The sequence below is a fragment of the Dasypus novemcinctus genome, chromosome 31 (genome assembly GCF_030445035.2).
Source record: "Dasypus novemcinctus isolate mDasNov1 chromosome 31, mDasNov1.1.hap2, whole genome shotgun sequence".
Classification (NCBI taxonomy): domain Eukaryota; kingdom Metazoa; phylum Chordata; class Mammalia; order Cingulata; family Dasypodidae; genus Dasypus; species Dasypus novemcinctus.
This window is the reverse complement of record NC_080703.1, coordinates 25,239,189-25,266,297: the sequence shown is the minus strand read 5'-3', so window position 1 is coordinate 25,266,297 and position 27,109 is coordinate 25,239,189. Positions and strand designations below refer to the sequence as shown.

The 27,109-nt window shown below is 49.5% G+C and overlaps 1 protein-coding gene and 1 long non-coding RNA gene across 4 annotated transcripts in view; one reads left to right on the top strand and one right to left on the bottom strand.

The window, feature by feature from the left end:
• Nucleotides 1–9,465: 9,465 nt before the first annotated feature.
• Nucleotides 9,466–19,235, bottom strand: LOC139437959 (uncharacterized). 2 transcript variants are annotated; one of them, XR_011647820.1, is made up of 3 exons: nucleotides 18,063–19,235; nucleotides 16,641–17,249; nucleotides 9,466–16,248 (listed from the first exon to the last, which is right to left on the bottom strand). It is a non-coding gene; the product is annotated as an uncharacterized lncRNA (long non-coding RNA). The 2 variants fall into 2 exon arrangements; XR_011647821.1 differs by having other exon boundaries at nucleotides 9,467–10,100.
• Nucleotides 19,236–19,498: 263 nt separating this feature from the next.
• The window catches only part of CMTM8 (CKLF like MARVEL transmembrane domain containing 8), a 120,176-nt gene continuing 112,565 nt past the window's right edge, over nucleotides 19,499–27,109 (top strand). The window contains exon 1 of one of the 2 annotated variants that reach the window (XM_004471169.4): nucleotides 19,499–19,826. In XM_004471169.4, coding sequence (XP_004471226.2) covers nucleotides 19,680–19,826 — 147 coding nt within the window. In that variant the 5' untranslated portion in view covers nucleotides 19,499–19,679. The remainder of the gene's footprint in view (nucleotides 19,827–27,109) is intronic. The other variant, XM_058290758.1, reaches the window with a different exon arrangement.

Here is a 27,109-nt window from a genome sequence, read left to right as displayed (position 1 = left end):
TAGAAATAGGAGCATTGAAGGTGATTCTGGCGGGATGCGGATTTAGCTCAACGGATAGAGCATCCACCTACCACATGGGAGGTCCAGGGTTCAAACCCAGGGCTTCCTGACACGTGTGGAGCTGGCCAATGCACAGTGCTGATGTATGCAAGGAGTGCCGTGCCATGCAGGGCTGTCCCCCGTGTAGGGGAGCCCCACGCGCAAGGAGTGCGCCCCGTAAGGAGAGCCGCCCAGGGCGAAAGAAAGCGCAGCCTGCCCAGGTGGCGCCGCACACATGGAGAGCTGATGCAGCAAGGTGATGCAACAAAAAGAGATACAGATTCCTGGTGCTGCTGACAAGAATACAAGCAGACACAGAAGAACACAGTGAATGGACGTAAAGAGCAGACAACGGGGCAGGGGGGGCAGGGAAGGGGAGAGAAATAAATTAAAAAATAAATAAACCTTTTAAAAAAAGGTGGTTCTATTGAAACCTCAAATGGAAATGAGGAACATACTATTGGACATTGGAGGAAAGGTGATCCTTGTCAAAAAGTGGCAAAGAACTTGGCTGAATTGTGTTCTGTTGGGTAGAGAGCAGATAATGTAAATGATGAACCTGAATATTTAGCTGAAATTTCCAAGCAAAGCTTGGAAGGTGTGGCCAGAAGTTTTCTTCTGGCTGCTCATAATAAAAAAGCGAGAGGGAAAAGATAAATCGAGGAATGAATTATTAAGCAAGAAGGAACTAACATTTGATGGCTTGGAACATTCTCAGCCTATCCAGATGGCACACTTGGAAACAAGGCCAAGGGCATGGCTCTCAACCATTTGCTTGGAAAGATCAGGCATGTAACTCATGAATCCAGTCCACCATCTCAGCAGAAGCCGGGAATGGAGATGTGGCTCTCCAGGAAAGATGTGTACAGGACCCTCTTATCTGATAGCTTAGACCCTTATGAATTGCATGGGAGATCCACAATGTTTTTATAGATCTTATAGCAGCAGAAACACTCCAGCACTGAAAGGAACAGAAACGGGATGAAATGAAGGGAGAAGGACTCCAAGGGCAGAGCGAATGCAGAGGCCTGGGTGGACAGGACCCCTGAGGGCTGGGAGGGTGGGGACCCTGCCCCAGGTGGGCCCAGCAGACAGAGCATGGAGCTGGATCGTTCTCAGACCTTGCAATGTGATGGAGTTTTCCCTGCTGGGTTTCATACTTGCTTGGAACCCGTGATATTTTTTCTCCTTCTGATTTCTCCTTTCGGGAGTGAGAACGTCTATCTTGTGCCTGTCCCACCATTGTAGTTTGGAAGCAGATAACTTGTTTTCTAGGTTTCACAGGTGCACAGATGGAGAGGAATTTTGCCCTGGGATGGACCATACCAGAATTCCACCTTTACTTGATTTAGATGATTTAGAAGATGAGCTTTTGGGCTTAGAGTTGGTGCTGAAATGTGTTCAGACTTCTGGGGATGTCGGGATGGGGTGAATGTATTTTACGTGTGGAAGGGGCATAAATTTGGGGGGCCAGAGGGCAGACTGTAATGATTGAATTCCCCCACTTCCCCAAAGAGAAGAAGGTATTGAAGTCCTAGCCCACAGAATCCCCAGAAGGGGACATGTTTTGGAAGCAGGGGCGTTGCAGATGGCGTTAGTTACTATGAGGCCAAACTGGATTGGGCTGTGCCCTGATCTGGTGTGACCGTGTCCTTGTAAGAAGAGGGGAACTGGGGCACGTTGACCGACACTGGGGAGAAGGCTGTGTGATGACAGAGGCGGGCACTGAAGTTCTGCAGCCGAAAGTCAGGGCACAGCAAGAACCTTTGGCAAGTCACCAGGAACTGGAAGAGTCCAGGAAGTACTGTCCCCTTCCGTTTCAGAAGAAGCGTGGCCCTGCCCACACCTTGAGCTCAGACTGGGACCTTCCAGAACTGTGGACAATAAATTTCTGTGTTTAAAGCCACCAAATTTGTGACACTTGGTTATAGCAGCCAAGGAAGCTAAGACAGAAGCTTTTGGAGAAGGTCTGTTGACCTCCCAGCCTACCGACCTACTAGCTGTGTGATCCTAGGCCAGATCATTCTTGTTTTAAAGATTTTTTTTAATTTCTCTTCCCTCTCCCTGCCAAGTTGTCTGCTCTCTGTGTCCATTCGCTGTGTGTTCTTCTGTAACCACTTCTATCCTTATCAGCGGCGCTGGGAATCTGTGTCTCTCTTTGTTGCGTCATCTTGTTGTATCAGCTCTCCGTGTGTGCAGCACCATTCCTGGGCAGGCTGCACTCTCTTTCCCGCTGGGTGGCTCTCCTTACGGGGTGCACTCCGTGCACGTGGGGCTCCCCTACACGGGGGGCACCCCTGCGTGGCACGGCACTCCTTGCACGCATCAGCACTGCACATGGGCCAGCTCCACACGGGTCAAGGAGGCCCGGGGTTTGAACCGTGGACCTCCCATGTGGTAGGTGGACGCCCTATCTGTTGAGCCACGTCCGCTTCCCTTAGGCCAGCTATTTAACCACTCTGAGCCTTAATTTCCTCACTGCAGATGCCAGCTAACAATGCCTACTTTCCAGAATTTTTAGGGAGAACGAATGAGATAGTGTGTGAAGATCCTGGATGGATAGTAGATGCTGAAAGGTCCACTTCCCTTCCCTTGGTGCCCTCACTCTTCACACAAGACTTCTGTAGCAAAGACTCTCCTCTTCACCTGCTCCCAAATAACAATGGCTAAAATCAGATAGAGACGTAGTTATCTCTCCCGGAACAGTCTGACCATAAGGAGTCCAGGCTAACGTGGTAGTCCTTGGTGTCAAGCAACCTTTCTCCTTCTGTCTTCCAGCTCCGCCATCCTCAATATGGGGCTTCTGTCTTGTGGTGTAGACGGTGATTTCCAGCTAGCAGGAAGGGGAGAAGGGGCAGTGGAGAGCAAGCCCCTCCCTTTGAGGGCACGACCTGGAAGTTGCACGCAGGCAACTGAAGCAGGCTCGATAGGGAATCAGTAGAAGGATCTGGAACCTGGCAAAAAGACCGCCCCATTGGACTCGTGTTCTTCAGGACCCAAGATGGCTGCCGGAAGACCTTCACGAGCTTCTCCCATTTGGAACGAGGTTTCCTCTGGAAGCCAGAAGAAGCCCTGGATATTCTCCAGGGACCTTATCAGTGGGCCCTCCTGGGGGATTGATGGGTGGGGTAATCAATCAAAACAGCAAACAGGGCGGCGGACTTGGCCCAGTGGATAGGGCGTCCGCCTACCACATGGGAGGTCCGCGGTTCAAAACCCGGGCCTCCTTGACCCGTGTGGAGCTGGCCCATGCGCAGTGCTGATGCGCGCAAGGAGTGCCCTGCCACGCAGGGGTGTCCCCCGCATAGGGGAGCCCCATGTGCACGGAGTGCACCCCGTAAGGAGAGCCACCCAGCGTGAAGAAAAGTGCAGCCTGCCCAGGAATGGCGCCGCCCACACGGAGAGCTGACACAACAAGATGATGCAACAAAAAGAAACACAGATTCCTGTGCTGCTGACAACAGAAGCGGACAAAGAAGACGCAGCAAATAGACACAGAGAACAGACAATGGGGGGGAAGGGAAGAGAATAAAATAAATAAATCTTTTTAAAAAAAGCAGCAAAGAGCTGGGACTCCTCCCCTGCCATTAGCAAAGAGGCTGAATAATGGTTTAAAGAACACGTGCAAAGGCCTCTTGCTCTCTCCTCCCTGTCCGTGCCCTTTTCTGGCCTTCTTTGCCCCCACCTGGATTAATATGCGAGTAAACCTGAGGATTTTCTAGACTGGGGAACTGTGGTCTGTAAATCAGCCCCTCCTTATCACTCTTCAGCCCCTTCCTCTCTACCTGGGACCCCTGCTCTGATATTTCCTCCCATTTCTCTTTCCTCCCTACCTGAATAAACTACTGGCCTGATCAACATGACGCGCTCTTGAAATTCATTTCTTGTGTTTTAGTCAAGGACCTAGACGAAATCCGGTAACACTTCTACTCATATCCCACTGGGCACGTCTAACTGCAAAGGAGGCTGGGAAATGTCTTCAAGCAGGTGGCCGTGTGTCCTGCTGAAACCGTAGCGTTCCGTCACTAGAGGACCCCAGGGCGAGTGGACCTGAGGAGACAACTAGAATCTGCTAGGTAAGAGCTGCCAAAATACCAGGACAGGCTGCTGGAGAGAGGGGTTGGCCATCTCCAGTTGGGGCTGTGTCGTGGGTGGGTGTGAGCCATCCCCAGAGAGGGACAGGATCATAAAAAGAACAGTAGCACGGGACGCTTTGTGCCAGCGCGGTCGCCTTTGCGCCCCACACTCAGTTTAGAGGCCCCACAAGGCTCTGGTTTTACGGCAAATGCCCGCTCTTCTGACCTGGCCGAGTGTTTACCACCTGAAGGCGCTAGGCTAGGTGTGCCCAGTGAGCGCCACCTCCGCTGGCAGGGCCAGAGTTCCCTCGAGCTGAGGTTCTCGCAGGGACGGTGCCAGGCTCCCCCGCTGCAAGCCTAGAACCCAACAAGGCAGCCTGTCAGCTCCTGCTCCATCATTCCCACCCTCTGAGAGCACAAGGAGCTCAGACTGGCTTTACTGGTTACAGATTCACCAGGTCAAGGGAGGGGAGGAAATGGAGAGCAGTTTGTCACCCAGTAATAAGCTTGACACAAATATTATTTTAGCCTGTGCAACCGAGGTCTTACTACCCGTGCCGAGAGCTTTCCCCCCTATTCCCAAAGCCAGCACGTGCTGGAGCTGGAGGAACAGTGACCTACCTTCAAGCAAAGTGGAATCGAACATGGGAATGAAAAAACCGAGAAGCAGGGGGGTGATTCTTTGCCTTATAAACAGGGGGGGTGATGAAATTTCTAGAGCCACCCCATCATGCATTGTAACCTGTATTGGACAGCAACTTTTCAAGAATGCATGCTGAACTCCATCTTTGTAAAGAGATTTGGCATTTTAGTGGTGTTTGTTAGTGCTAAGCCTTGCCTCAAGTCCCTACCTACCTTTAAATATATCAGCTCCATTATCTCCTCTCAGTAAAATAGCTCCTCGTAAACAAACATCTGAATGCTCCTTGCCTTCTGGAACTCAACCGAACCCTCCAATTAATTCTTTCTAAAGCAAAAGTAGATGGTAAGTAAATAACCACTCCCTAAACTGCCTGCCTCACGCGCTCCTTTTCGGAGTGTCTTCTGGGGAAGCACGTTAGGGTATAATTACTCTGCTTTTCATCTCTGCTCTCTCATTTTTTTTGGGCGCGCTTCTGATTTCGTTTTAGAAGTTTCTGGCACTTCTGTGGGTGTTGTCGGTTTGGGGAGGGCAGACCTTGGCTCACGCAGCACCTCGGGCCGAGGAATGCACACGTGGACGCCTAATTGAGGCTAATGAACGGAAGGTGCTGTCATTAGGACATTCCACTTCACCTCTGTTTCAGGTCATTGTCAGAGAGCCTGAAGAGCCAGCCTGTCCCACAGATAAAGCCTGTAGGTTCGGGCCCAGGGGACCCCAACAAAATGCTAAGCAGAAGCAGAAGGTATTTTTAGCAACCTCCGTTCCATGGGACTTCCAGGGCGGCTCCTCCAAACTCCCCACATCTCCTTCCTGAAACCAATGTCCATCTCTCTTGGGCCTCGTCCTCCGACGCAGAACATTTGTGAGTTTTCCGTCCGCTTGTGATTTGTGCCGCCCGTTTCCTCGTTTGACTAAAACTTGCCCTTCCGTCCCCAAACCTCAGTTATTTTCTGCTCGGCAACCTGGCACGGGGGTAAACTGAGCCACCATCCGGCCCTGGCCCATCCTCGGAGAACGTCAACCAGGGGTCCCCACCCCACCGCGTCCTCTTATTGATCCTTGTTTTTGTGGAAGTTTGACACATCCCACCAATTAAATGTTCTCCTGGCTTGTAAAAGTAATTACAGAAAAAAAGAAACAAAGAAGTCTGCAGACCGGGACAGGTTCAAGTATCTGGCCCTGAATAAACACTCCTCTAAAATTATGTACGTGTTCATACACAGACACACATCATCTGTACCCCATCCTGCTGCGATAAATGCTCATTGACAGAATCTCTCCAAACCTTCCCTTTGCCAAGCACAGTTTAGTGAGCTGGAAGGCTAAAAATTCTTTCAGCATCTTTTAACAAACGAGCTGGTCCAGCATTCCCCGATGGGAGGGGTCCTGTCAGTCCTCTTGGAATTCCCTCCCCACCCTCCAGGCTCACCTGAAAATAGTTTAAACCCCTGATCCTTGAGCAAACTATTTGCCCATCCCCCCAAATCCCCCAACGCCCCCGTGGCCTAAGGACCCTGGGCCTATACTTGGCCAGGCAGATCTGAGCAACTGACTCCTTGTTCTGTCTCCTCCTCTCTCTCTTTTTCTTTTAAAGACGTATTTTATTTATTCCTCCCCGCAACCCCCTGTTGCCACCGTGGTCAGGTCCCTGTGTCCATTCGCTGTGTGTTCTTCTGTGTCTGCTTGTATTCTCATGAGGCGGCTCTGGGAACCGATCCCGGGACCTTCTGGAGTGGGAGAGAGGCGATCATTCCCTTGCGCCACCTCAGCTCCCTGTTCTGCTGTGTCCTCTTCTTTTCTCTCCTCTGTGTCTCTCGTTGCGTCATCTTGCTGTGCCAGCTCTCAGCGTTGGCGGGCACTCCTGCGCGGGATGGCTTTCCCACACTGGGCGGCACTCCTGCATGGGCTGGTGCTCCGTGTGGACCAGCTCACCGCGCGGGCCAGCTCGCCCTCACCAGGAGGCCCTGGGCATCGAACCCTGGACCTCCTACATGGTAGACGGGAGCCCAACTGGTTGAGCCACATCCGTTTCCCTCCTCTCTTGGTGACGGAGCCATAATGGCATGCACAGTGCCTTGCTTGAGCCGCTGACGTGCATGGCACGTCGGTAGGTGTTCAATAAACACTTGTCAAGCCGGTGAACACAGCTAAGAACGCTGGGGAGTCCATCTCTCTCCTTGTGAGGGAGACCTCTTTTGTGTTCATCAGTGAGTTAACAGAACGATTTGCAGAGTGAAGACAGAGCTTGGCCAAAGTTGGTTATCAACAAATTAGCTAGCATTGTCATCAATACCATTACATCTTCCAAGACGCCCTAATTCTAAATAAGCCGATGCTCAGCATCCCTCCATATTTTCCCAATCTCAAACCTCCTTGGCTTCAGAAAATCCTCTCCTGTCCTCAGCACCATCTCATTTATTTCCCACTTTGCTCACCACCAGCCTCAGACGTCCCTCCTCTTCCTCTGCTCTTTGAGCCTGTAGCAGTTTGATATAACTGATGAATTCCAAAAAGAAATACTGGATGATGCTTGTAATCCGATCTGTACCTGGGCATGATGGAGTTATGATGAGGGCGTTGAGTGTCCACCTCTTGGTGGGTGGGGACTCACAGATAAAAGGCATGGCAGAGGACAGAGTTGGGGATTTCTGATGTTGGAGTTTGATGCTGAAGACCCGGGAACTCAGCACCCAGAGGAAAGAGAAGCCAGCCCCAGGAAGGAAGGACACTTGAAGCCAGAGAAAAGCGAGCCCCGGGAACGTAGGAACCCAGGAAGCCTGAACCCTCGCAGACGTCGGCCGCCATCTTGCTCTGAATAGACTCTGGTGAGGGACGTAACTTAGGCTTTATGGCCTGGTATCTGCAAGCTCCTACCCCAGATAAATACCCTTTATAAAAACCAACCCATTCCTGGTATTTTGCCTCAGCACCCCTGTGGCTGACTCGTACAGGACCCCTCGCTCTACCTAAGTCCTGGGAGCTCTGAGGCCTCTTGGGGAGTTGGCGGCTGGCGGGGAGAATAGGGTCCTTTCCATTTGCCTGACTCGGAGGGTGCCCACTGATGCGTTCTGTTTGACTCACAAAAGTGGCACACAGCGTGTTGTTTGTGGTTGTGTTGTTTTTTTTTTTAACACTTTTTACTGGAGTAACATGTATACACCTCAAAAGTTCCCATTTGAACCTCTTTCAAGTGGTATTAATTACATTCACAATACTGAGTTACCATCACCTACATCCATTACCCAAACTTCCTCACTGCCCCATACAGAAGCTCTGTGTCCCTTAAGCAAAAACACCCCCTCTTCCTCACCCCCTGTCCTGGTAAACGGTGATGGACCATCGGTTTCCAGGAATTTGCTTATTCTAGGTATTTCATCTAAGGAAGAGGATGCGGTATCTGTTCTTTTGTGTCTGGCTTATTTTCCTTAACAGGACATCTTCAAGGTTTGTCCACACTGTAGCGTGTATCAGATCTTGGTTCCTTTGCGTAGCTGGGTGACACTCCACTGTCTGCACATGCCGCGTCCTGTTGACCCGTTCATCTTTGAGGGACACTTGGGTTGCTTCCACCTTTTTTGACTATTGTGAATAATGCCACTATGAACATTCATGTACAAATATCTGTTCAAGTCCCAGCTTTCAAGTCTTCTGGGTAGAATCCACATAGTGAGATTGTCAGATTACACGGTAATTTTATGCTCAACTTTCTGAACAAATGTCAAACTGATCTCCTCAGTGGCTGCACCTTCATGTGTTGTTTCCCACCACACCCCCCAAGATGGCTCCCTTGTCTGTTCCCGCGTTGTTTTTGCTCATTGTCTGCTCATTGTTTTTTTTTCCTTTGCTTGTTATCTGCTCGTTGTCTGTTTTTTATTTTTAGTTAGGAAGCACAGGGAACCAAACCCTAGACCTCCCATGTGGGAGGTGGGTGCTTAATTGTTGCAGTCACATCTGCTCTACTCATGTGTTTTTGCTTGTTTTTGCGTGTTGTTTTTTCTCATTGTCTGCTTGTTTTTTTAATCGATGTCTGCTCACTGTGTGTCTTCTTTAGGAGGCACCAGAAACCAAACCCAGGACCTTCCATGTGGAAGGCGGGAGCTCAACTGCTTGAGCCACATCCACTCACCCTCACAGTGTTTAAAATAATGCACATTGGTTGCCAAAATTTTAAAATCTAGATTTCCAGTGACACCAGGCCCACATTCCTCCATGGAAACAGAAACCAGAGAGCCAGCTGGCCCCTAAAGAAATTCACCACAGACCCCACCACTCCATCTTGCCTCCGGAACTGAAATGTGAATGTTGGGGGCCGATGTCATTGCATTCCCATATGCCCTTCGCCCAGATTCCCTAAAGGTTGCTTTCCTTCTGGAAAGCAGAAAGAGAACGTGAAATGTTTCTTGCTCCTATGTCTCAAACTAAAGCAAAAACATGAAACTGGAACCCAGAAGATCACATATTTCAAGAAAAATGGGAGTGTATGTGCTCCTTTGTTTAAATGAAGAACTTTCTACGAAGTTAATATTTAAGCCCAAATGTGTCTGGGACAGAAGAATACAATTCAAGAAGCTAATTAATTAGCTTACCTTATCAAGCCTAAGCCCTGGGGTGATTTGGATTTAAGACCTTTGGTCAAAGTGACAGAGCCTGTTGGAGCCCTGACAACTGCATACCCAAAGGTCACTACCTAATGGATCTGGGCCCCATCTCCACCTCTTTTCAAACTGAAGACAGACCAGATGGACTGGTGGCTTTCTGGACTGAAATGGAAGAAACCTGTTTTTTTTTTTTAGATTTGTTTATTTTTTTTTTATTTCTCTTCTCTTCCCAACCGCCACCCCCCCCACCCGCCGAGTTGTCTGCTCTCTGTGTCCGTTCGCTGTGTGTTCTTCTGTGTCCACTTGCGTTCTTGTCTCTTTTTGTTCTGTCTCTTTTTGTTGCGTCATCTTGCTGTGTCAGTTCTCCGTGTGTGCAGGGCCACTCCTGGGCAGGCTGCACTTTCTTTTGCGCTGGGCGGCTCTCCTTACGGGGTGTACTCCTTGCGTGTAGGGCTCCCCTACATGGGGGAACCCCTGTATGGCAGGGCACTCTTTGTGCGCATCAGCACTGCGCGTGGGCCCTCTCACTATACAGGTCAGGAGGTCCTGGGTTTGAACCCTGGACCTCCCATGTGGTAGGCGGACGCTCTATCCATTGGGCCAAATCCGCCTCCCATGTGTAATATTCACTCTTCGACTTGATATCCTAGAACTTAAACACTGTGACATTGGAGCCAGTGTAGCTCAGTGGTTGAGCACCTGCTTCCCATTTCATGAGATCCCAGGATCCATTCCTGGTACCACCTAAAAAATCAAAATAAAATAAAATAATAAGATAAAATAAATACTGTGACATGAAGTTAATGCAGCTTATGTCATATGAGAATACAGAAAAGAAAACAAAGATATTTACTTTATGTATACGTGCAAACATATTCATAACAAAACAAGGAGTAAATATTCAAAACCATTCCAGTCCTTGTTTCTGTAACTGGTCATGTGGTCATAGTGCATATAACTACCCATTCCACATTCCCTTCACCCTCAGCAAGCACCATGGCTTGATTTTTTGGCCAATTTTTTGCCTGGTGGAGCAACCCAAACCTTCGTTCCTGAAGTTTCTGGGCCACTGGTAGTCCTGCCTGGCTTGGGTTGTTGCAGTTCTCCGTTGACTTTAAACTCAGGGCATGGTAGTACTAAGAGACCCTTTAGGGGACCTCCTGTATTCCAGGCAAACTCTTCTTTACTTCTGTTGTGTATTTGCCATCCTAATTCCCCTTTATATTCAGGATCAATCACCCCAGCCAGTCCCTTCTTTGCCTGTTGATTCAGAGGCATAAGGAGCCCAAAGTGGGCAGGTGGCAGTCTTAACTTCCAGTTCAGTGGAATCACGGTTGTGTCTCCTGGTGGCAGCATTCTTCCTTTTGGACCTAAGACCTGTAGACCAGCAGAGTGCAAGTTTGCAGGGGCAGGAAGCAAACGTTTTTCTAAGGGGTCACTGGGGGTAATAGTAAGTGGTGCCACTCCCATTTCCATCCCTTGATTCCTGGACCCGTGAATCCTGGCTATGGGGAAAAGGGCACCGTAGAGTGGAGGCTGATTTAGAGTGGATGCCGGAGAACCTTGCCCCAGCCCTGCAAGGTATTGTCACATAGTTGGCACTGTAACTGAGTCTTCAAAAGGCCATTCCACCCTTCTACCGATCCAGCTGCTTCAGGATGATGGGAACTTGATAGATAGTGAATTCCATGAGCATATGCCCGTTCCCAAACATCATTTGCTGTGAAGTGAGTTCCTTGATCAGAAGCAATGCTGTGTGGAATCCCATGGCAATGGATAAGACATTCAGTAAGTCCATGGGTTGGTAGTTTTGGAAGAAGCATTGTGTGCAGAGAAAGCAAACCCATATAAGGAGTATGTGTCTGTTCCAGTTAGAACAAATTGCTGCCCCACAAGTGGTTCAATGTAATCAAACTGCCACCAGGTAGTAGGCTGATCACCTCGGGGAACTGTGCCATATGGGGACCAAGGGGTCTCTGCTTGGCAGATGGGGGCTCAGCAGACGCAGTCTCCAGATCGACCTTGGTGAGGGGAAGTCCATGTCGCTGAGCCCATGCATAACCTCCATCCCCACCACCGTGGCTGCTTTGTTCATGAGCCCATTGGGCAATGACAGGAGTGGCTGGGGAAAGAGGCCAACTGGTATCCACAGAATGGACCATCGTATACACTTGACTATTAAAATCTTCCTCTGCTGAAGCCACCCCCTGGTGAGTATTCACATGGGACACAAGTTTCTTCATGCTTTCTGCCCAATCAGAAATATCTATCTATCCACCTCTTCCCCAGATCTCTTTTCTGCCAATTTTCCAGTCATATCCCTTCCAAGTCCCTGACATTCCAGCCAAAATATTGTCAACAGCCCATGAATCAGTATACACACACACACATACTTCTGGCCATTTCTCCTTCCAAGACAAAATAAACAACCAGGTGCACTGCTCAAAGTCCCACCCCCTGGGAGCACTCCCCTTCACCACTATCTTCAAGGATGTCCCAGAAAGGGGTGCAGTGCTGAAGCTATCTACTTTGGGTTGTACTTGTATATTGTGCAGAACCATCTGTAAACCAGGCTGGAGTTTTCTCTTCCTTGGTCAACTAATTGCAAGGAATTCCCCAGGTGGCCAAAGCTGTGGGCAGGGAAAGAGAAGGTAATGCAGTAGGAGTGGTGGCCGTGGGCTTTTGCGCCATTTCATGTTACCTACTTGAGCTTTTAGGACTTGTTTGCGGCCCATCTAGTATATCCCACTTCCATTTTATGATTGATTACTAGTGTGCACACCCAACTTTATGGCTTGGTGAACAGGTTAAAAACCAGCTCATGTGAGGCAACTCAGGTCTCATGGTAACTTCGTGGCCCATGGTTAAGCGTTCAGTCTCTACCAAGGCCCAGCAGCAGGCCAAAAGCTGTTTCTCAAAAAGGAGTAGTTATCTGTAGAGGATGGCAAGGCTTTGCTCCAAAATCCCACGGGTCTGCATTGTGATTCTCCTATAGGAGCCTGCCAAAGGCTCCATCTCTATTTGCCACTGAGACTCCTAGCACCATTGGATCTACTGGATGATATGGTCCAAGTGGCAGAGCAACTTGCACAGCAGCCTGGACCTGTTGCGGAGCCTCCTCTTGTTCTGGTCCGCACTCAAAACTAGCAGCTTTTCGGGTCGCTTGGTAAATGGACCCGAGTTGCACACCCGTATGAGGAATATATTGTCTCCAAAATCCAAAGAGGCAACTAGGCATTGCTACCCCTTTTGGGTTGTCGGAGGGTCCAAATGCAACAGCTTATCCTCCACCTTAGAAGGGATCTTTTGACATGCCCCATAGCATTGGACACCTAGAAATCTCACTGAGGTGGAAGGACCCTGTTGTGACTTCAGTCTATTATAGGTCTGGAAGAAAAGAGGGGTGGGGAGGGGGTGTCACAAGGAGAATAAGAAGTATCTTGCAAGCCAGCTACCTCATGGCATTCCACTGCAGTTTCATCTGGTGGAACAAGATTAATATCTCTTTAGAGAGAGTAGTGAGGACAGTTTCCTCCTGGGAGGTGATAACAGGCTTATCAGGCACAGCAGGTTAATCTCCTCAGGTGGAGGTTGGATGGCAGATTCCTCAGGGAAGACCATTACAGGTTTATCTGGCAAAGATTCCACGGAATCTAGGGTTTCCACATACCTGTTGTTATCATTATCAACCCATACCCCTCCCCATTCCAATTTTCAGGACTTCATTCCTTTCTAATTCCTTGCCTTCACTTTAACAGCAGACACCCTGCAAGGTTGGGAATTTAATTGACATTGTAATTCAGCCCCTCACACAATGAGACTCTGGGTCTGGTTTTCAGAAATCTCAAGTCTGTGGCTACATGAAGGAAGATTTTCTTTCAGGGCACAAGTAGAAACTTTCATGTTCTTCATGCAGCACTTAAGTTGGGAATTTGAAGCTTTGCGATCATTCCTTTCTTTTGTAACTCTATCCTGTATATTTAGGAACAACCATCTAATATTATTATATTTTCTAACACCACAAAACTTTTTTAATGTGTCAAAAAACGCCCACCCAGAGCCTTGCCTCTTATAAGCATTTGAGTAGCCATATCCAGTGCTGATATTTTGTGTGTCTCTATTTCCAACTCAAACTAGGGACTATCACTGCCAGCTTGATCATTGGAAAGAGACTCTTTAGTGCTTTTGAATCTAATCAGATTACAGAACCAATTCCAAAAACCCAGAAGCAATTGAGAAATTTCATCCTTAAGAATGTTTCTCAAGAACCACTCCCAGTACCAAAGCTGTATTTGTCAGGGTTCTCTAGGGAAACAGAACTGTCAGGAGATATCTGTAAATATTATGAGATCTTTATGAGAATTATCTCACACAACTGTGAGGCGGGCAAGTCCAAATTCTGTAGGGCAGACTGAAAGCTGGCAAGCTGGGAACTCCCCTAAAGGTTTTTGTTGTTGTTGTTGCCTTGACGTTGTGCTTTTTATTGTCACAGGAGATTTACACTGCTCAAGCTGTTGCTAATTGGAGCACATCCCTGGTTTCAGATGACATTGCCCCCACCCCCTGGGGATGAGCCTCCTCTCTTCTCCTGTCTAGGTGGCCCTTTCACCCCTCAAAGCTGGTGCCTGCTTGTCCTGGGGTGGCCCTCTCCCACCACTGCCTTTGGGGCACTTTTGAGGCTACTGGTTCTGCATCTGCCCTGCACACTCTTGGGATCTGGGAGGCACGGCAAGAATGCAGATGCCCAGGAAGGTGGGACGCCAGCACAGGCAGCGAAGCACACCAGGGCCAGTCCTACTTGTCCTCGACAGGAACACCCAAGAGGCTTGAAACCCTCTCGTCTCTGTCTCAGCAGGCCCCAAACTCTGGTGTAGCTTCTACAGGCCACGAGAAATGGAAGTGACTCTTGTCACCAGGTAAGAGTCCCAGCATTGGGGGTAGGAGGCAGAAGAAAGCAACCGGGTGGCTGGGGCATCTGCAAAGGATGCTTCAGAGCAGCTGCAGGCCTCCCACAGGCATGGCCACATTACAAATTCTAGACGTCCCATTTGCTTAACCAGTTTTCCCAGGGACATGTCTGGCTTTCTATTTTCTGGGCTTCAAAAGTAAAACCGTAATAACAAAAAGTCCAAAACCCTCAAACTGAGCAAAGAAATTATGGTAAAAATATTTTCACGAGTCGGTCACATTGAGAGATTCCTGCATGACCGAGGAATGGAAAGAATGGGAATATTGCCTGGCCTGTGTGGGCGTAGACTAGGCACAAGGTCAGGTGAGCAGACGCCATGGGGGACCTCTGGCTGGAAAGGAATGAGGTGGGACTCAGGAGTGGTGCTGGGCTGGGGTCCCTCTTAAGTCCACTGAGGCAGGGTGGGCAAGAGTTGTGCTGTCCATAGATTAGGTTGCCAAAAATACCTAAACACCTCAGTACTCCCAAGTGCTGTGGTGCAGCCAGGGCAGTGATGTGAGCTACTCCGTATCGGATGAGGAGCTGCTCCTGGGGGGCTTCGGGGGACTTCCCTGATGGCTGACACAGGCTGAGGGCTTAGGGTCTCTATCCCAGGAAAGACAGAGTTTCCCAAGTCAGCTGCTGGTCTGCAGCCCCTTTCCCAATAGAACTAAGAGCATGAGACCATGAATGGACCCCTCGTCCCTGGACTATGTGACAGGGGGAATGTGGGATTCATTTGTGTCAAAGATCAAGGGCCTCCTGCGAGGGGTGGGGACCCGTCAGCCTTGGGGAGCAGCTTGAAGAGCCCGGGCCCAGGGTTCATTGGGATTCCCATGATGATGTTTTCACACACTCCACACATCGACTCCTTCAGCCCAAAGTAGGTGGCGTCGAAGAGATGGTGGGCCGTCCTTTCAAAGGAAGAGAGCATCAGCACACGCTCCTTCGTCTTCAGCAGGTCAAACTCAGCGATGCCCCGGACTTCAGCCTCCTACAAAGGTTTCTGATGAATTCCCCAGGAGATGCTGGATGGCGGGGTGGAGATGGAAATTCTCTCTTCTGACTGCTGAAGGCATCAGTTCTCCATTTAAGGCCTTCCATTGATTGGATGAGTCTTTTCCCATTGTTGAAGGCAATCTCAGTTGACTGTAGCTGTAACCAGCCATAGTAACCACCTCACTGAGGATTTAAGTCCATGAAATACCCTCACGGTAATGATCAGCCAGTGCTTGTTTGACCAAACGACTGGACACCATCCCCTGGCCAAGTGGACCCGTGAACTTAACCATCACTCTTATCATGCTTTCACCCACGAATCTTAGCATCCATTGGTGATTCTTTCCTGCAACGACCACAGTTAATTTTAAACTAGAATAATGATAAAGATAAAGATGTGGTAGGCAAACCTTTGAAAAGTACCTTAGAAATGAGAATGTCCCTTGGCCTGCTCTTCCTCAGATAGCAGGTGGAAGTCACAAGCTGTCCATTTATTTCATTGACTATTTAACGAGCCTGGGCCCCTCTGGAGTGGCTTGGGCCCCACGGTAGGCCCTTGAGAGCGCTATGTCTCATAATGTTTGCTTGTTGGGTAATATGGCTGGTTGGGAAACCACACTGCAGACTCCGCACAAGCCCTCGGCTCTAAACATCTCGTATGCCCTTCATTCCAAGCTCACACATCTCCTCAGATTCTTCTGTACCTACTTGCACATGACTCACTCGTCATGACACTGTGGTGTCACTTGGGCTCTTCCTGGAGGCTGGGGTGATAGCCCACTTTCTCACGTTCTCCTTTCTTACATATGGGACACTTCCTGCAAATCTCAGCTCAGAGCTCCGATCTGAATGAAGTCGGACGGGAGGGGTAGACTTAACCTCTTCCTACTTTGACATTTTTCTGCGCTTAAGAATAAAGACTTCTCTTCCGCATTCGCTCAACACCTGGGCAGGGGAGACAAAAAGGGAGTAATGCAGAGTCCCTCAAGAAGCGAATTAGTTATTTTCAAATAACTAATTATTAAATATATAAAATTAGTTATTTCCAAAATAATGAAGAGAAGAGCAAATCTTGATGGCAATCCAGGGGGCGGAAATCATTTCAACCTGGAGGAAATCACAGAAAAGGTGTCATTTGAAATGGACCTTGAAGGATACAGATTTTGAGCTCCGGGTAAAGGCAGGAGGCTTTCTAGGCTGGGAGAAAACTTGGTTATGGGCACAAGGTGGTCACACCTACAGAGAGGTATGAAAATGTGTTTGGGCGTGAACAGGAAGCAATCTAGAGTGGTTGGGAGGAGAATACGAAAGGACATTGGAAAGACTGGTTGACTCACCTTATAGAAGCTTCACTCTTCCACATGTGACATCAGTTCAGGTTTGAGCCTGGGGCCTCAGGACAATAATTTTTGCTGGATGATTAATTGGATAAGGGTGTTATTGGAGGAATGGACACCAGTCAGGGGGTTCCAGGCAGATGGGTGCCTCAACTTAGGCCAGAGCTGGAAAGGATCAGTCAATTTGCAAATAACCCATGTGCAACGATTTATCTGAAATCCAAAAAACTCTGAAAACCAAGAATTTCTTCTTAAGTTTGCAGAAAATTGTAGAAAATCCCAAGTTTAACTAGTGGGAAGCTATTTATTGTCTTTATTTATCCTTCTAAGGCAGGTTAGAAGATGGCTGTCATACTTTACAGTTCCCCCATCCAGAGGTGACACCTGTTCTCCTTTGAATCTGAGCAGGCCTTGTAATTGGCTTTGGCCAATAGAATGTGGCAGAAATGAGGTGGTGAAACTTTCAAGGTTGTTTTCAGAAATCTGCACCTTCTGCTTTTGCCCCTCTAGGAAGCCAGCTGCCATGTAAAAGTCCAGTCCCTCTGAGGCCACCATGATGAAAGGAAGCCCAAGCGTCATGGAGAAAGGCTGCGGAAGAGCAGCAAGATGCTGGAAAAAGAACGAAAACTTGGTGGACTCTATAGACCAACCCAGCCACCACCCAGAAGCAGTGGGGTCTTAAAAAGATGACCCCAGTCACATGAAGTAGACGAACCAGCCAGCCATTCTCTGCCTGAATTCCTGGCCCACAGATTTGTGACCCAGTACAATGGCTGTTATTTTAAGCCGCTAACATTTTAGAGGAGTTGGCTCTACTGCAATAGGTAACCCAAACACATTTTTACGTCCCTCGCATGCTTTCCTTGCAGGAAATTATTGTATTTGATTACAGAGAGCCACTCCAGACTTCACGGAGGGTGTTCTGTACATATTACCTTCCTAAATGTTTCAAAATCTGAATTTGGAAATACATCAGGCTGCAAGGGCTTTGAGAAGGGGTATTCTCAAAACCCCTTCATATTACAGAAATAGAATCGTCTTCCTACATTCACTAAATGTCATGGACGATGCCTTAGCTTCCTCCCGCCGTTTCACACGTGTACCTCTGGTTTCCCCAACTGCATTGTCAATTGCTCTAGACCAGTCGTACTCAAACTTCCCGCATGCCTCCGTCTCTTGGGGAGCTGTGCAAACATGGCTTCCTGAGTTCACCCCCAGAGTTGCTGATTCAGTAGGTGGGGATTTGGCAGGGGGGGGGGGCGTAAGCACGGGAGGGGGTTAGGCTGAGTGGGGGTGTCTCTGACAAGTTCCCAGGTGGTGCTGATGATGGCGGTTCAGAGAACTCACTTTGACAGCCTCTTCTAGGGGAAAGTGCTAAACTTATATTTTTGTTGTATTTCCCCACCGGCCCTACATACTTACCAAATACTCACTGCTAGAATTTCTCCAAATCTTCGTGTTTGCCGCACTGTCGAAGGCTTAGCTTTTACTCTTGCAACCCTGCTAGTAGGCCATAGACCTAAAAGAAACTAATTCCTTGCTTGATTTTATTAGAGTGACTTTCTTTCTTTCTTTCTTTCTATCTTTCTTTCTTTCTTTCTTTCTTTCTTTCTTTCTTTCTTTCTTTCTTTCTTTCTTTCTTTCTTTTTCTTTCTTTTCTTTTCTTTCTTTCTCTTTTCTTCTTTCCTTCTTTCTTTCCTTCCTTCTTTCGTTCTCTTTCTCTCTTTCCTTTTTTTTCTCTCTCTCTTTCTCTTTCTCTCTCCCTCCCTTCCTTCCATTCTTCTCGATTCAGCTGGAAGGACACTCCCCATCTTGCTGCAAATCAGTGGGAATGCCTTAACATGACCTGTAAGCAACCTTCTACGGTGGCTAAGAATTCTTTCCTTTCCTTTGATTTCCAGATAAAATGTAATCTTTCTTACCCCACCCCCTTCACAAAACAGAAGGAGGGACCACCCAGGGCTGACCTTTTTGGGCCTTTTTGGTGAGAGGTCCATTTACCAACTCCTGCATTTTACAGATGCAGCTGCTGAGGCCCAGAGGGGTGGAGCCACCTGCTCAGGGACACACAGCTGATACAGGCAAGCGCTTCTGGCGGCGCTCAAGGCTCACCTCAGTCAAGGAGGCTCCCTGCCACCGTCCCCACACCCTCCCAGGAAAGCACCGCACGTTCAGGCCACCCACTTCACTTTGCACAGCTCTCAACTCTCATGCCTTTTTTTTTTCTCTTCCCCCCAATGTCTTCCCAGAGGGACGGGACGGTCACTCTGATTCATCCTGCAGAGTGACTCCAGAAAGCTCGTCCGTGCCGTCTCCTGAGGCGCCCCCCAGGCTCCAGAGCCCCCGGGGGCACCTGAGCGCTCTGCCCTCCAAGCCCGGCCCTCGGGCTGCCTCCTCCGGTTGCTCCCGGGAGGGAGGGGACAGGAAACGCCGCCGCCCGCGGGTGGCGGGCACCAGGCACGCGCCGGGGGGGGGGGGGGACGGGCCGTGGAGACCTGGCGGCCCCGCGCCGATCTCGGGTCTAAGGTCCGATCGGGCCGTGACTCCGGGCGCTGGGTCCTGCGAGGCCTCCGGGGGCCCCCCGCGCCCGCGCCCCCGCCAGGTGGCCGGCGACAGGTCGGCCGCGGCTGCGGGGCGGGGCCTGGAGCCCCGCGGGGGCGAGGGGCGCGGGCCCCCGGGGCGCCCCCGAGCCCTGCGCCCCGCCCGCCCCGCCACCCCGGGCGCCAGCCGGAGCCCCGCGGGTCGCCGCGTCGCGCGCAACAGGTGACAAGGCCGCGGCGCCGCCGCGGGGCGGTCCCCGCCGCGCCCGCCCCTCTCCACGCCCCCTCCCCTCCTCCCGGCCGCCGCCGCCGCCGGCCTGGGCCGCGCCGCCGCCTCCCCGGGCTTGGGTGTCCGCGTCCCGGGCGCCCGCGCAGCCCCGAGCGCCCCCCCTCCGCCCGCCCCTGCCCCGCGCGCCGGGGTCCCCGGGGCCGCAGGGCCGCCCCGCCCGCGACGCGCTGGGGGTCCCCGGGCACGGGCCAGCCGGGCCGCGGCGCGACGATGGAGGAGGCGCAGCGCGGCCGCTCGCACACCGTCACCACCACCGCCAGCTCCTTCGCCGAGAACTTCTCCACCAGCAGCAGCAGCTTCGCCTACGACCGCGAGTTCCTCCGCACCGTGCCGGGGCTCCTCATCGTGGCCGAGATCGTGAGTGCCCCGGGGGCGCGCAGGCGGGGGGGGGGGCGCGCTCCTTGGGGTGCAGCCAGCCCAGACCCTCGGGCGCCCTTCCAGGACCCCCTGCGGCCGCGGGAGCGCCTTCTTCCCCGAGTCCCAAACTCAGGGACACCACCCCCCTCCCCACGAGGTCCCGCCGCCGTGTGTCTTTGGGGGGGGGGGTGCGCGCGTAAGCCTCAGCAGAGGCTTGGTGGCCACTGAGTTGGTGTTAATGGGTGGCAGAGTCAGCGCTGGCCACCCTCGCCTGGCCTGCGTGCGGGGGGCCTCCTTCCTGGAAGCAGAACTTTCCCCAGGGGTTTTGGGGGGGGCTGGGTCGGAGTGCGCCTCTGCTTTTTTTTCCCCTATTTATCTCCCCGGGATTGAAATTGAGGTGATTCTGCAAGGAAAGCTGGCTGAAATCAGGTCTGTGAGGCCTTCATCCTCTTTGGGGACCTTTGGCCCCTCAAGCTGGACGCAGGGCACGTGCGTGTTCTTTTCCAAGGGAAGACTTGGAGGCCGAGCGCTCCAGTGATGGCCCTGGAAGTCCCCGCCGGTCCCGGCTCACAGCTAGGTGGTGGCCACTGTTTACAGAGCCATCAGGTAGCGCCTGGGGCTTGGCAAGCCCTTCCGATGACTTCACAGCCTCCTGTAAGTGGAGAAACTGAGGCCCAGAGAAGGGAAGTGAGTTCCGGCTGTGCGCGGTGGAGCTGGCGCTCAAACCCAGGCAGTGCCCTGTGTGTCACGGCCAGGGGGCATCCCCGGCCGCTGTCCACCCAGCGCCCCTGCTGCTCTGTCCCGCACATTTGTCTTTCACCTTCCGTGGGCTTGAAATCTAGGCTCCGTGGGGCCTTGGGAATGGGAGACTCCATCGAGCAGAAGGCATTCCTTCGAGAAACTGAGAGCAAAGCCTGTGCCCAGCTCCTCAGGATCTCAGCCCCCACCGTGCACCTGCTGAAGCCATCCCTGGAGAGTCTTGAGAAGCGATGGCCAGGCTGGGTCCCTCAGCTGGGACTGAGGACTTGAGTGCTTGGTCAGGAGCCCCAGTGAGAAGCTGGAGGGGTTGGAACCACCTTGCGAGGCCAGGTCTCGGGAGCTCGACAAATATTTGCTTTGTGAACGAAGGAGGTGGCAGGCTCTCCCGCCACTGCAGAGTAAACTGAAGCTAAAGTGACAGAGAAGGAACTTGTGCCCTGAGTGGGTTTGGGCCGGGCATGACGCAGAGTGCCTTTTGACCAATATGCTCTATATTAAACTTTTCCAGAAAATAGGAAGACATGGTAATGCCACAACCCCATGACTAGAGATAACCGTTGTTGACACGTTGGCATGTATTCTTAAAGCTTCGGATAATTTTTTTTTTTAAGTTGAAAAGACATGTAAGCAAAACCACCCTTACGGTGACTTGAGTTCAGTTTTTATTTTTTTTTAAGATTTATTTTAGTTATCTCTCCTCCCCGTTGTTTGAGCTGTGTCCATGTGCCGTGCGCTCTCTGTGTCTGCTCGTCTTCTCTTTAGGAGGCACCGGAAACTGAACCCAGGACTTCCCATGTGGGAGAGAGGCGCTCAGTTGTTTGAGTCACCTCTGCTCCCTGCTTTGTTGGGTCTCTCATTGTGTTTCCTCTTTGTGTCTCTTTTTTTGTGTCATTTTACTGCCTGTCTTGCTTGTCCTCTCCAGGAGGCACCGGGAACTGAACCCTGGACCTCCCATATGGTAGGCGGGAGCTCAGTAGCTTGAGCCACATCCGCTTCTCTCAGTTTTTATTTTTAATCAGGCAATGCGTGGATGTTTTAAAAAGTCAAATAGTCCTGCAGACTGAAATATCTTTCCTCCCACTATCTCTACTCCAGAGGTACGTGTGTTCAAATCTCTTAGAACTCTAAGGTACATGCTTGCGTTGCTATCTAAAAATTCTTTTTCCATTGTAGGCATTATCCGTTGCCAGCCCCACTTTAGAAGACGAGGCTTTGGCCTTCTTGGACCCCCTTTTCTCCATCCCTGATTTGATTCATAGCCTTCCTGCCTCCCAATTCAGGAAGGTGAATTGGGCGTTGACCTCGTGGCTCTGTAAAAACTGTTCACAGCTGAGGCCCTGAGTTTTTCCTTTCCTGACCAATTTGTTGTTACCCCTGGAGTTGGTAATTCTCTCTTTTCCCTTTCCTGGGTTCTCTAGAGATTAGTCACTACTTCAACACAGCTGTTGAAATTTCCTCTCAGGAGCTGAGAGTCAGGGGGTGCTCTGTCAAGTTCATCCTTGTGACCAAGCCTCCTGGGACATCCTCAGACCTGCTGCCATCTGGCCTGGTTGCCGGGGGCCATCCAGGTGCACATCACCTGGAGATGCTTCTCGCGTCTTTCCTGTGTTGGACCCCTGCTTTCCAGAGCCAGTGCCCTTCTCTGTCTTCCTTTCTCCCACTGGGGACACAGACACACATCCTCCAGTAGCTTGTAAATTGATGCTTTGTGTCTTAGAAAATTCTACTGATTCTACTATTAAACATAATTCATAGGTTGACCAGATAAGGAAATTTGTTTCTCCTCAGGATTTTGAAAGTATTTCTCTATTGTCCTTTCACTATTCCCTTTCTTGATTCATTTTTAAAAATTTCTCTGGAAGCACGTTAGAGTCTTCTTTTGCTCCAGAAATCTGAAATACCACAGTGATATATCTTGACATGGGTCTGTTTTCTTCCATTATGCTGGGGCTCTAGTATGTTCTCTCAATTCAGAAAAGCTCATGTATGTTTAAGGAGATTTTCTTAAATTGGGTTATTTTTCCATTTTCTCAGTTCTTTTGTAAACTCCTTTTTTTCGCCCTATGGATGTATTTTCTTTGTTTATGGTATTTCTTTCCAGTGTCCCTTCTGGTAAGCACTGGGTTATTACTTGCTGTTTTCACTTACTTTATCATGAGCATTTTTCAGAGCCTCAGATCTCTTGCATTCTTAGTTTTTCATCATAGGGAAGTACTGTGCATACCTCCTTCTCTCAGTCTTCTATTTTAAGACCAGCTTATTTCCAGGTTATAGTCAAATGCCATAGAGTCTTCCTGCTTTGTCCATCTTCCACATCTGCCCAGTGATTTTCTTGAGAAGTTCCTTAAAGTAGCATCGTTTGGTCACAGAGTATGCAGATTTACAGGTTTGGGGACCTATTCTGAAGTTGTCCTCCCCAAGAGTTCTACTGATCTCAACTGTCATCTGCAGTGTGAGTCTATTTAAACTAAAAAGACTTGTTAAAAATTAGAAGAACTCTTTAAATTCAAAATCTTAAAGGATCACCTTAACAGATGCGCTATGTTTTTAAGTTCTAAGATACTTTTTTGTTCATGTTTTTGTATGTAATATCAGGATGCAGCTTACAATGAATTAAAGGTAATAAAGTAGGCTACCACCAATTCTCTATCTGGGAGTGAACGATTCAAACTCCTGTTGTCCTAACCCTGAAATTAAGACATAGCTCCTCCACCCACCTGCCCACACAAGAATGCTTTCCACTTTGTAAAAGCAAAATCCTGAGATGGAGAATTACCCCGAGGCCAACTTCCTGCATGACCGTGGGGAAAAGGAAGTAAGGTAGAGAACAAAACAGGTCATTTCTCCAATTTTCTTGTCCAAATTCCTTGCCCTGGTTTTCCCACCGGGGTCAGAGGGTAGCAGATATACCTACCAAAACTGTCTAGGCTGTGCCAGCGTAAGATCCTGTTACACCAAGTCATCGTAGTTGCCTTCCCTTCCAAGTTTTCCAACAAGCTAGAAGCAGTCCAGTACTTGACCTGTGGATTGTAGGACGCTGTGGTCTCATAACTCTTACGAGGACTTGTAGAATAAAAGCGATTTGTAAGAAGCCGAGTTAATTGCGCCATTCCTGTTGGGTGAGTGCATAATGAATTATAACGTCCATGTCATCATGTTGGGTCACCTTTCGTTTACATACTGTGTCATGAGCAACACCTCGGGGGAGGATGGGAAGGGTTTATGGAGAGCTGGAACGCTCAGTCATTATTCTACGGTTCTGCTGAATTCTTTTAAAAAATAGTGAGCATCGTTTCCATTTCATAAGTGTGATACATTATAAATATATATCTATAAATTCAGGTAAAAAAAAAAAAAAGCCTGCACTCTAACCGCACAGTGCTTTCCCAACAGGCGTAATATCCCTCCATGTCTGGAAATGGGTAGCGTTTAAAACGGGTTTTTTTGGGTTATTGTAGTCACTGGGGCTTCTGCTGTTGTTTGGGGCCCCGGGCCAGGGAAGCCACCTGTCCTGAAATGCATGGGATGATCCCAACACTGAAGAATTGCCCCGCCAATTACCAATAGACACCCCCTCCCCTTTAGGAACTCTGTGAGAACCACTGTTTACCTGTTGGAGTAAATTGTTCCAGAATTTCTTCAGTGGTTATATATTATTATTGTTTTTTAAAGATTTATTTGTTTATTTATCCGCCCCCACCCACCCACCGTTGTTTGTGCTTGCTGTCTGCTCTCTGTGTCTGTTTGTGTGTGTGTGCACTCTGTGTCTGCTCGTCTTGTTTTTAGGAGGCATTGGGAACTAAACCTGGACCTCCCATGTGGGAGAGAGGCACCCAATTGCTCGAGCCATATCTGCTCCCTGCTTGTTGTGTCTCATTGTGTCTCCTCATTGCGTCAGCTCACCATGCCAGCCTGTCACGTCAGCTCACTGTCTTGCTCGTCTTCTTTAGGAGGTACCAGGAACCAAACCCAAGACCTCCCATGTGGGAGGCGGGCACCCAACTGCTTGAGCCACACCCACTCCCCCTCAGTGGTTCTATATTATTTATCTCTAATTTTTAACAAAAGTGTGGTCACTAGGAAACTACTCTTTGTTCAGTGTGTGGCCATCTGTGCTGGATGTCTTCCAATTGTCCCTCCAGATCCCCTCTCCACCTTCCTCTCCCCTGCTTGCCACCACGGGAGGCTGATCCGCATGGACTCTTTCAAGGGCCCCCTTGTCCCCTGCTGTCCCCCCGCTTCACCCAATGGTGGTCACCAGCAGGAGACGGCACGGGGAGAGGAGAGTGCGTTCTGGGTGTTCACTCCTGGGACTCGTCCCTGGTGGGTGCCAGCAGGCTGGCGGCATCTCCCTGCGCAAGGCCGCTGCCTGGCAGCTCTCTCCACACACGTGTTCTCTCTGGCTCTGTGAACTCTTCCCTCCTTCCTGCTCATCAGAGCCCAGGTACTGCACTCATCGCATGGGGTGTTCCTGCATCCTGCTTTATAAGTCACACCCGTGTTAAACTCTACTCAGGTTAGCCAGTCTCCTGCTGAGACCTGATAGTTGTTCTCCTTTCCTCATCAATAATTAATTTCTTAGGATACTCTTAATGGCTGCCTAGCATTCCTGAAGTATCTGGGCTTTCCTCCTGTTCCATGTATATTTCCTTCTTTTAACAATGTTGTAACAAATATCAGTGTTTTTTTTTTAAGATTTATTTTATTTCTTTATCTGCCCCCCCCTTGCTGTTTGTGCTCGCTGTCTGCTCTCTGTGTCCATTTGCTGTGCACGCTCTGTGTCTGCTCGTCTTCTCTTTAGGAGGCACTGGAAACTGAACCCGGGACCTCCCATGGGGTAGGAAGGCACTTGATCGCTTGAGCAACCTCAGCTCCTTGGTATGTCGTGTCTCTCGTTGTCTTTTCTCTTTGTGTCTCTTTGTTGCATCATCTTGTTGCATCAGCTCGCTGTACCTGCCCGTCGTGCCAGCTTGCCTTCTCCAGGAGGCACCAGGAACTGAACCTGGGACCTCCCGTGTGATAGGTGGGAGCCCAATCACTTAGCCACATCCGCTTCCCACAAATATCCTGTAAGCTAAATCTTTCTGGATGTTCTTTAGTGTTTTCTAAGGACAAGTTCTTCGACTTGAGTAAAAGGGTGTATGCATCTTTAAATTCAGGTCCAGCTGATAAGGAGAGAAGCGCTCACAGAAGAATATACAGCGAATCAACACAGAGAGCAGACAACTGGGGGGGAGGAGAAGGGGAGAGAAATAAATTTTAAAAAATAAATCTTTAAAAAAATTACATAAATTCAGGTCCATTGAGGTGTACAGTAGTAGAATTCACTTTTTTTAGTGCAGATTTCTATGAGTTTTGGCATATACGTTTCTAAACCAGCTTTATTAAGATATAATCCACATACCACACAATTTTTAGTATATTCTGGGTTGTACAAACATTACCACTATCTAATTCCAGAATATTTTCACCACCCCAAAAAGAAACCCATCCTTATTATCGCCGCTTCCCATTTCCTCTTCCTCAGCTCCTGGCAACCACTGGCCTACTTCCTGTCTCTATGGAGTTGTCTAATCTGGACGTTTCACAGCGGATGGAATCCTGCAATGTGTGTCCTTTTGTATTTGGTTTCTTTCACTTAGCATAATGTTTTCAAGGGTAAGCCATGCTCTAGCATGTCTCCATACTCATTTCCTTTTATTGCTAAGTAATATTTCACTGGATGGATGTACTATATTTTATTTATTCATCAGTTGATGGACATTTGGATTTTTCCACTTTGGGGCTACATAAATAGAACCTTCGGGTGCAAGTGTTTGGGTGGGTATGTTTTCAGTTCTCCTTGGTCTTTACCTAGGAATGGCATTGCTGGGTCATTTGGTAGCTCTAGGGTTAATATTTTGAAGAACCGCCAGACTGATTTCCGAAGTGGCTGCATCATTTTACATTCCTACCAACAATCTGAGGGTTCTAATTTCTCCACCCCTTCACCAGGACTTATCATCTGTGTGTCATCCCCACCGCGCCCCTCTCCAGGATGGCTCCCTTGTCTGTCTGCTCATTGTTTCCACTCGTCTGCTCATTGTGTCTGCTTGCCGTTTGCTTGTTGTGTCTGCTTGCTGTGTCTCCTCACTGTGTCCACTCATATTTTTTAGGAGGTACAGGGAACCAAACCCAGAACCTCCCATGTGGGAGGCAGGTGCCCAACCTCTTAAGCCACACCCTCCCCCTCCACATTGTGTCAGCTCGTCTTCTTTAGGAGGTACTGGGAACCGAACCCAGGACCTCCCATGTGGGAGGTGGGTACCCAACTGCTTGAGCCACATCTGCTCTTTATCAGTGTTTTTGATTCTAACCATCCTAGTGGGTGTGAAGTGGTATTTCACCGAGTCTTGGGTTTGCATTTCCAGAGTGATTAATACATTGAGCATCTTTTTGTGTGCTTATTGGCTATTTGTATATCTTCTTTGGGGAAATGTCTATTCAAATCCTTTGCCTCTCTTAAAATTGGATTAGTTGTCCTT